This window comes from Medicago truncatula, chromosome 5 (genome assembly GCF_003473485.1).
Source record: "Medicago truncatula cultivar Jemalong A17 chromosome 5, MtrunA17r5.0-ANR, whole genome shotgun sequence".
NCBI lineage: Eukaryota > Viridiplantae > Streptophyta > Magnoliopsida > Fabales > Fabaceae > Medicago > Medicago truncatula.
Window position 1 is genome coordinate 19,832,788 of NC_053046.1, and position 11,013 is coordinate 19,843,800.

Here is an 11,013-nt window from a genome sequence, read left to right on the forward strand (position 1 = left end):
GCTATGAGGCTCTTGAGCCTCAGTCTCTGGCGCAGTGGAGGCGCTAGGCATCTGCTATCTTACTCTCTCAGATCTCAGTCACTTTCAGGTTTGTTTGTTTGTTCTATGTTTTTTCAGTTCACTTCTTTGTTCCCTTTAATTTTGATTCTTTTACTTCAGGAGTTCAATTTGTTTGTTTTATTGTTTGTTTATTTTCTTTAAAATTATCATTTGGTTCAATTCAAAGTTGGTATGGAATTATTCTATGTTGCATGAACCCTAGAAATAAAAAAATTGGGGGAAACTTGAACCCTTTATTTCCTGAGTTGTTTGATTCAATTGGGGGAAGCTTGAACCCTTGATTTCCTATGTTGTTTGATTCAATTCTATTATTTTGTTTGTCGAAAGCAAAATGGCTTAATTCCATGATACCCATGGATAAAAAATTTACTGTTTCTAATTTAGGCTTAATTTTTCCCTTTTTAATTTGATAATGTGAGGGTTAATACGAGGAATCAGAATCTTGTGACTCAGTGACTAACATCTCTAATTCTATCTCTAATTCTTAGCTCTTTAATTCTTAGCTTGATTCTAATTATTATGCATTGTTTATTTCTCTTTGTTTTGTGTTCTTAGACAATGTGCCTTTTTCAATTACTTGCTTGAGTCATTGTTCTTATTCACCCTTTCTTGTTTTATTTTGTTATTTATTATTTATGTGTGAATTGTGCATTTTGTAGGAGTAATAATGCAATGATTCAACCAGATGAGCAGCCTTGTACTTGCAAGATAATAAAAAGCATCTGACTTGTAATCTTTTTAGTCAGCTGTACAGCGATAATTCTAGAAATAGGTGGTTAGTTTTTGGTGATTTCAATTTGGTTTTGTGTCAAGCTGGGAAAAAAATGGAGGTAATCCTATTGATAGTAGTATTACTAACCAGTTCAAAGACACTATCCAGCAGCGTGGCTTTAATGATTTGGGCTACATTGGGGATATTTTCATCACATAAAAGCTAGATTGGACAGATTCTTAGTTTTTAATCAATGGTTGTTTATGTTCCCTAATTTCTCTAATATACAAAGGTATGCCTCTGATCATATACCTTTACTTTTTAAATAAAAATTGAAACTCTCATTTGGATATATTGTTAAAAAAAAAACTCTCATTTGGATATAATAGTTGCGGCTCCCCCAATATTTCAGGCAAGATCCGCCACTGTATGGGTGTGTTTTAATTTTTGTCCCCAAAATTAGTGGCTTGTGTAGATTAGATTAGATGATATTTTTGTCTCCCAATATTATGTTGAAGAATTACCATTTAGTGAATGGTGTATGAATTTCTAGATAAATCCTGCACAATAGGTATAGAAGTGATTGCTCATAGTTAATTAAGTTTTCCTGCATGTTCAATAACTAATTGGTTGGCTTCATATAATTGATTTATCATTCTATTGGCAACTTAAGCATAGGAAGGTCCATTATTTTCGTATTATGCAAGTACTCGATCATATTAGAATTTCTAAAAGTCAGTAGAATGTGTTGGAATTTGTGATTGCTTGTATTGATTATTGGATTAGTTATGACATTTGGTGTATCTAGCTGTGCTGACGTCGTGATTCTTTTTCTTTGCATATTTGCTTAACTCCATTAAGGGCAGAGTTGAGTTTACTTAAGCAGCACATAGAAGCTCAGGCCAAAGAACTCGACCATAGAATGCACCGGGTGGAGGAACTTGAAGAGAAGGAAAGAGTGGCAAATGAAAATGTAAGCTTAACCTCATTTGCTACAAGTTTAATATGATCCCTTAATTGTGATTTGTGAAGGTTTTGTCGACTTTTTTTATTTTGTAGGATGTATGTTTTGTTGTGTGGTTATGGGCTGTGGGTAATTTGCGTGAGGCATTTGGTGTCAATACTTTTTTATCTCTTGGAATCAATTGGCCTCTTTGTAATGCAGATCGAGGGGCTAATGATGGACATTGCGGCTGCTGAAGAAGAAACTAACAGATGAAAATTAGCAGCAGAGCAAGAAGCTGCTGCGGGCATAGGTGTTGAACAGCAATTTGTGGCAGGTATGGAATGCTATTAGTTAGGAATATGTTTTTTTTTTATTTACAAGTTTGCCATGTTTGGAGGATGTAACTGAATAAATTTCTAAGTTGCAGCTGATTGCATTATTCTATTCTCTATTTTTATTTTTCGTTATGCTCGTGTATATTTAAATGCACAATTTTATTTATTTGCTGGATTGTGTTAAGATTAACTATAATTTGAGGGGAACTTAGTTCCACCATTCTTCACTCTGTTGTAAATTTGAGCCTTGTCAATTTGTTTATCGATTTTGAACTTTGTATGCTCCTTTTATGTGTTAATTGGCACACCTATCCTGTGATTTGTGAACTTTTTCATCAATTTTGGATTGGGATGCCATGTTTGTGTATTTTGGTTTGGTCTAAAATGGTTTGGCCGCGCATCTGGTCTGATGGAGCTTTCAACCCATCTAGTTTATTTTATTTAGTGTGCACGAGCGGATTATCTGAAAGTGCATTTTGCCGAGAGCTGGAATGAAATGCATCATTTGCTCATTATGGAAGTAAGATCTTTGGAAACTTTTTTCTGCTATATATGACGTTCTTTAACAAAGAAAGTGCTTTTTGTTTTAAACTATCTTGTTCTGCTATGATGTTCTGCTATGACGTTCTTATGATGTCGTTTAGAGGAATGAGAACTTAGATCTATTTTAAGTGTTTTATAATGTGTATAGTTGGTTGGCTATTTTTAACAATTGTGAGTCACCTTTGAAATAAATGTGTAGAAGAACTATGTTATCATGTTTCAGTTTCCTTTGAAATTTGATGTCACTGGTTGCCTTAGATTTTTAGTTATTCTGTTATTCATTTTTTCTTTGCTTTATTCTCATTAATCTCATTTGAATGATACCAACTATTTGGCTGCTAGTTCATTTCTGTGTTATTCAGTTTAGATAGTTTTCTATTTCAGCTGAATGCAAACTGTTTGGTGGATTCTCTTTGAAGTGCTTATACAACTGAGTACCAGGAAGAAGGTCAAATAAAATCAAGGAATCACCCTTATTTTTTCACTAGTAACATTTTTTAATTATATATCAACTTTGGTACACATCCAAAGGCAATGATTTTAAGTTAATATTTTCTTCCTTTTTCTGTAGCTATTTCAATTAATAAATCAACTTTGTTATTTACCAATGGAGTTCTATAGTCCCCATACATTTGTGTTGTTGCAATCATATATGAAAAAATTTGAATATGTTTGATGTCTCCGTTATCCATAATTTGTTTTATTCATAAATGAATGATGTTATACTATTGTTTATATCTTGTAATTTTGTAATATGTATTTAGGTTTGTGTTTTTGTTTTGTTGAAGTTAATTTTAAAATGTTTTGTAAAATTATTTTAATTATTAAATTTTAATATTTTGATTTTTTAAACATTTAAAAAATGTTTTTTTTTTTAAAAATACGTACACATTTTGCCAGGGGTTAACCCCTGGCATGGTTGAAAATGACTGATGTGATCATCTGCAAAAGCCTGCATTGACCAGAATACGTCAGAAAAGCCTGCAATCATGCAGACACAATTTGCCAGGGGTTGTGCCAGGGCCTGTGCCAGGAGCGCATTTGCCAGGAGCTAAAGCCCTGGCAGGGTCATTTGCGATGAGCAGATTAGCTGGGGATTCTGCTCCTGGCAAAACTCCTGGCAAACGTCCATTTGCCAAGGCTTTCTGCATTTTGCCAGGGCTTCTGCCCCTGGCAAAATGCAACATTTCTTGTAAGTTTGACATCACATCTTCATCTAAAGTCTTAAGGTATTAAGTATATGACTCATCTCACTTATATGTTGTTCAATATCTACTCTTGCATACAATGTGGAATTTTGACACACATTTGTCGCATTAACATCTTTATATCAAGTGTTAGACTCTCTATGTTGTCTGTGATCCACTACTAAAAACCACTCATGCTTCCCCACAATGTTGAACCAACATATGATGTTCTGATATCATTTTAAAAACCGTTGTTGTAATTCAACCATACAAAACCGACTTATAAGATGAGAATTGTCTCACTAATAAACACATGTTCATGTCGTCTTTTATGATATTCAACTCTTTAATAGTTCGCACAACCAAATAATTAATATTGGACGAACTCCAACGAATAGTATGATCTTATGTTTTTATCTCCTTTTAAATGACATCCTTTACTTATTTAATAAAACGAATTATAACTATGTTTTGATGGAGTTAAGATGCTCTGCACTTCTTGCAATAAAGAGCAATATCCATTATTATAATTTTGGTGTATAAATGTTTAATTAATGTCATATATTCTAGAAATTTATGCATTTATATCAATAACTAATTCCTTATAAATCGTAGTATATATGAAAGAGTCCACGTTGTTACTATAATGCTTGCTCAAAATAACAATCTCAACCTTTTTTTTTTTAAGAACAATCTCAACCTTTTAAAAGTTGAGCAACATCGCTTCACTCCTTATCAAGATCACAGTGAAGCAGTGTTGTTGTGCTGTGGTGGAAGGAGATTAGAATTGTTAATAAAGAAAATAGGAATATTGATGTAAATTAGGAAAATAGATGGTTTTTGTAGGTGTTTTTTTTTTTTGAGAGCTGGTTTTTGTAGGTGTTAACTATTATTAGTTTCATAGTTTCCTTAAAAAAAAAATTGATTTTTTTTTGGTTACAAAAAAAATGATTAGAAGTGAAAAAAAAATTGATTTGCTAACAAGTTCTGAATTTTTTGCACAAAAATTGAATATTTGAATTATCAAAATAAAATTTATAAAATGGAAATAATGATTAGAAGTGAATTATTTTTTTAGAAATGCTAACAAATAATATCTCTAAAGACACTTGATAATAAAAAAATCTTGAAAATGACACATTTAATATCTCTAAACTTTAAAAATTGACTTTTTTTTACTTTAAATTTGTTCCTTATTTTCATTTTTAACTTCCTAACAAATATTATTGAGACACTTATTAACATGATCCAATTTTTTTTAACAAACTGAATTTAAAAGTTAATGATTTTCCGCTTAACCCATAAAAAATTTGCCTTAACTTCCTTTTCTTAAATAAAAAGTAGAAATAATGATTAAATATTAAAATAAATGTAAATAGATTTTTAATCAGATGGGATACAGCTAGAAATAAATAAAAATAAAAATTGAAAATTAAAAAAACACACACTTGTTGAGCACATGGGTGCCAGTGAACTTGACCAATTACAGAAAGTGAGAGAAGTCTAATAAACGACCCATGCCAGAAACCCAACCAACCAAAGCCGCAACAATATTTATACGCATTTTGACAGTACCAAACAAAACTTTACCTCCACGTGTCAACTTTCACCCTTCTCTACAAATCATAATCGACACGTGGCATCACAAAAACCACGTTCCTTATTGTCGACACGTGTCCTCTATATATTAACAAGTTGCATGACAGTGACCTGAATTCGCAAAAGCACAAAAACATTTTGCAGTGAAAAATCGCGTCACACTCACCACGTGTCGTTCCACAGTACTCTCCCATGATCGCCACTTGTCTCTTCATTCTACGCCCTTCTTGTCACATCCCAAGGGTATTTTCGGTATCACAGTAACCTTATTCCTTTTCTTTTCTTTTCGTTTCGTTTCAATTTCAACAACAAAACAATTTTTTGTGTTTTTTTAATTATTATTATTTTTGTTTCACTTCATTCTTCTTCCGTTTCCTCTTCTTCAATCCTTTTGTTTTTGTTTCTTGCATTCTTCCATCTCTTCAGGTTTCTGATTAATCGGAAAAATATATTTTCCTTGATTGTTTCCTGTTTTATCGGGATGATTTTTTTATTGACTTAATTTGAAATTATTTTTCCATCAATTTCAATGTGATCTGGGTCTATTCTATTCTTGGGTTTAACATGTTATGTTTCATGGGTTTTGCTGATTCAAATAATCATTATAATATTTTTGTTTCACTATGCTATGAATGATGATAAAAAATCTATGAAGATGGATAAGTATCCGAGAGATCTGCTTGAGAGATTCTTTGTATCGACGACAACAACAACAACGATAACACAGACACAACAAATCCAGAACACACAGCATCATCAACATCAATATCGTCAATATCTTCGTGAGAATCAAGAAGAGGAAGATGAAGAAGAAGAAGAAGATGAAGGGATTGAGTTGAACCTTGGTCTTTCATTAGGTGGTAGATTTGGTGTTGACAAACATGCAAACAATAAGAAGCTTACACGATCTTCTTCAGTGGTTGGAACAATGCCTTTGCTCCGGGAAGATATTGCCGCGGCCGCCGGAGTGGCTTCACCCACTCCGGCGTATCCGACACTTATCAGATCATCGTCGTTGCCAACAGAGACGGAGGAAGAGTGGCGGAAGAGGAAGGAGTTACAGACGTTGCGGCGGATGGAGGCTAAGAGACGGAGGTCGGAGAAGCAGAGAGTTTCCAAGTCGGACAAAGATTCCACCTCCACCGCCGCAGGAGCTACCGGTGGTGGTGGTTCGGAGGAAATTGAAGGTTCAGGTGTAACAATGGGGTTGAATAGGTCAACGGTTGGTGCTGCACCACCACCTTTTAATTGGGCTAATGCAACAACAAAGCAAGTTGTTCTTGGTGATGTTTTAGGAAAAGGGAAAATTGGGGTTGGTTTTCAAGGATTGTTTACACAACCATCTTCGCAAGGTTCAGTAGATTCACAAGGTGGAAGTTCTTCATCATTGTCTGAAATGGATAGCAAGCCTTTTCTAGGTAATTTAATTTCATTCATTTATTTACACTTTTTGTTCTTTCATTATCAATTATCTTTATGCTCTTGTTTGTTTTATCTTAAGTAAAGTTTTGATGATTGTTGATTAGTAGTTTCCTTATATGTATGGTGTTTTGTGTGTAGACTGTGTTTGCTTTTGATGAGGACAGCTTATGTTGTCTATTTCTACATTTTTTTTTTTTATATAATTTTTTAAACTAGTTTATCATCTGTATGGCTTTTTTGGAAGTTCTTATGGATTATGTGAGTTGGTTGGTAGCAAGGCTGGTGAAACAAGGAGCATAATTTTTTTATTCCATTCCCATTTGTTCACACACTTTCTCTCATAAATTTTAAAAAAACACTACCTAGGTGGTTGAAATAGTCTTAGGGTGTACGTTTATTAGAGTTTATTTACAATTTGCTTAAATTTATTCACCTTTTGACATATCACATAAGCATTTGTGTAAGCATTTCATAGAACTTGGGAGAACAAGTTATGCTATGTCCATAAGATGTTTTGAACTTATTTTAAATTTGCTTTACATGATACCTTACGGAAACAGCTTATAAGTTTAATCATTGAAAACACCTATTTAAGAAACTACTAATCAACAATCATCAAAACATTTAGTAAGATTGAATGAAGAGTGATTTTTCACTCGTATTGAATTTAAATTAACTAAAGTTGCTTTACTTGTAAGGCTATTCTCTTTTTACTGTTTTTCCTTTTATTTTGGTTATTGTATGTTTGAATATGATGCTTTAAAACACGGGGTAATGAATACTAGGGGTGGGCATGGTTCAGTTCGGGATGAAAACTGAACTGAACTGTTTGCTAAATTTAAAATAACTGAACTGAACTATTTCAAACCAAACTGAACTATTATTATTGATACCTTTGAAAAAAATATGAAAAAAACAAATGAAATTGAATTTTAGTTACCGAACTAAACTGAACTCTTTCGAACTGAACTGTTTCAGTTCAGTTTCAGAACTGTTAGTAATGGTTCAGTTTTTTTTTTTTTTGGTTCAGTTCAGTAGTTCAGTTCAGTTTTTGGTTTTTTTGCCCGCCATTGAATACTATTCATCTTAAAGCCACATAACATTGTAATGAATTATTTTTTGTTTCACAATCTATATGGAATTATGTATTAGATATAGTTTTAGTCACTTCATTTTCTTTCTTTTAAAGTTTCTCTTGCTTTACACAACAAATTAATTTAACACCAGAAAGGTAAAGAAGATGCTGGCTTTTCCATAAGAAAAGTTATTACATTCTACATTCCTATTTAACTTGCATTACCACTCTATTTATTTATACTGTCGCATTCCTGATTCCTCCAACTTGATGTGTAATTGCATGAGACATGGAGTAAATTTATACAACTTCCACTCTAGTATTGCCGATTTGGGAATTCAGCCCTTGTTGCCAGATAGGTTCCAACTATAGTCTTAAAGTGCGTCCGTAACCACAAATGCAGTCACAATATAACGGTTTGACTGCAATTGTGGGTGCCTCGGCTGCATATGCGCCCACCTTTACTGCAATTTAAGGTTGTCATTTTGAATTAACCAGTGAACTGTGAACACAGTTTGAAACGATGATACCAATAGGTTGTCATTTTGAAATTCTGTGGCTTTTCATCTTATTAAGTACTTTAAAGTTTAAACTCTTTCATTGTTACGGATTGTGAAATAAATTTCCTATTGTGGATGCTTCTCATTCGCTTATTTGAAGCAATAAGTATACCTTATGTTTTTGTGCTGGTAAACATATATACGGGTGGAGGGAAAAGACTAATTTACTACTGTTTTAAAATGAACTTTGATATATTTTGGTATGTGTGATTAGGATTATGCACACTGACTTTGGTTTCTAGGTTCTACATTAGGATTACTGCCAAATGCCCTAGTAATGTTCACTTGTTGAATGTTTTCATACATTAGATGATGTTACGGGATTTGAACTTTTGCTAAACTCTTGGAACTTCTAGATTGAAAATTTATTCTAACTTAGACTTCTGCATGTCTATGTTGAGATAAGAAAATTTCAATGGCCATTACTATAGTACTTATTTCTAGCTCAATTTGGTGGATCATATTTTTGGACAGTTTGAAATGTCATGATATAAATCTTCGCACATTCTTACTAATAATGCAAGATCACTATATATGTCCTTTTGCTTGCATACTTACCAATATTGCGAAATCACTATATATATTCTGCTGTTTTCTTGCTATGACAGTCTCAACTATGTTAGATGTAACCAAAAACATTGCATCTAAAGCATGAAGACTTTATCTCTGAAGAAAGAATCATCTCCTTATCGATTGCATGAGTAAACTATCTTCATTGACTTATGCTTAGGAAGTTCCCCGTAGGATCAAAGGAATATGAACAAATAAGATAAGGGTCTGGGGGTAGGAACAAGAGCAATAGAGCTACTTCTTGGTTCTTTAGTTCCACTATATAAAGGGAAGGTGATTATTCTGCTAAATATTGAGAAGTCGTTTCATTGTTTTTCTTCTATTTTTCTTTGAAACACATTATCAAAACTCTCCCTCTGTCACTTGGTTTCAATACAAAAGGAGAAAGAATTCTCCACATGACAGTGCCAAAAAAGTATGTCGGCAGATTTTTAGTTTTACTTCTAAACAAATATTTCTGGTTTAGCATATGGTCAGTAGCCTTATTTAGAAAAGTATTATTTTAAATACTTGGCAGTTTATGTTTTTATTTTCTTTTAAAAACATTCTTCTGGAATTCCCTATTGTTTTGCTGTGCTGTATGAATTGGCATTGAGTTCCTTTCATATCCACTACATCCATATGAGCGACTGAGCGTATCTGCATGTCAGGATAACTTTTAGCTTGAAGCATTGGCGATACTTGCAGAAAATCACGAGCAGGAATAATCAAGAACACACATTTTTTTGACAGTTTGTTTCCCTTTGTTCATGCCATTTGCTTTCAAAATTTCATTGATTATTGTTTAATGCGCCATTGTATTCCCAAGGATTCTCAGGGAAGGGAGCTAAAGGAAATTTACAATCTATAGTGCTATATCCAGTTCCTTCATAGGTTCACTTTGGTGTGTACTTTCAATGATAAAATTTGTAAGCAATTGCATTACTTGGCTGAAAATATAATGAAAACAACAACCAAGTGTTATCCCACTAAGAAAGGAAAAAAGAAATTAAAAATTTGGAAAATTGATTCGATCCAATAAATATACATGTTATTTCCTTATAATTTCGTTTCTTGCCGGTTTCACTGTTGCTAGTTTAATTATACACTTTGATCGGCATCACAGGATCAAGCAGTTGTGGTGAAATAAGAAGCCCAGCTAGTAATCAATCCTTACAGGAAAGAAGCAGCCAGGACGCCGTTGGCTCATCAGGAGGCCCAAAGACAAATGAGAATTTGACAAGAACAACTTCAAGAACCGAGGTAATGGAAAATGCATCTAAGAGACCCTATCAAACCCAAAATATTGGGAAGGAGATTGGAACAAATTCAGTGGAAGACATGCCTTGTGTATTTACAAAAGGGGATGGTCCTAACGGAAGAAGAATTGAGGGAATCTTGTACAAATATGGCAAAGGGGAAGAAGTGAGGATAATGTGTGTGTGCCATGGAAACTTTCTGTCTCCAGCTGAGTTTGTTAAGCATGCTGGTGGTGGAGATGTTGCACACCCTCTTAGACATATTGTTGTTAACCCTTCTGCTGCTCCCTTTTTGTGATGATGGGAGTCCCTTCAACTATAGGGCTGTGTAATATATTCATTGTTGAAGAGAAGGAATATGTTAATTAGTTTCATAGTTTCTTTAGTATGTGTACCTCCATTTTGTTTTTTTGGCAAAGATCTTGAGGTTTAATTAAACAATATTATAGAGTTAATTGATTCCCTTCTGGAATGGAATGTTTGATAAGGTTCATCCCTTTAAAAAATTTATCCACCATAGCAAGATTTATCTCTTGAAAAGGAAGTTAAATTAGGATAAATAATAATGTTTGTAATGTATGAACCTATTTTTTGGGTTTTCAGAATATTTCTCCCAAAGATCATCTAGACACTGTCAGATATTAGATGTGAGCATTTCTTCCTGCCAGATAATTTGTCAGATAATGATTGGAGAAAACCAATCGTAGAGTGCCCTAAGAATCCATCAGGCGTAGTTAGTCGAAAGACTAGATATAGAGCCTTAAGC

General features: G+C 33.4%; 1 protein-coding gene across 1 annotated transcript; it reads left to right on the forward strand.

The window, feature by feature from the left end:
* The first annotated feature begins 5,743 nt into the window (after positions 1-5,743).
* LOC25494667 (ninja-family protein AFP1) lies at positions 5,744-10,787 on the forward strand. The gene is made up of 2 exons (XM_024785105.2): positions 5,744-6,800; positions 10,115-10,787. The coding sequence occupies exons 1-2, from the start codon at positions 6,011-6,013 to the stop codon at positions 10,543-10,545; spliced, it is 1,221 nt and encodes a 406-aa protein (XP_024640873.1). The 5' UTR covers positions 5,744-6,010; the 3' UTR covers positions 10,546-10,787.
* Positions 10,788-11,013: the final 226 nt, after the last annotated feature.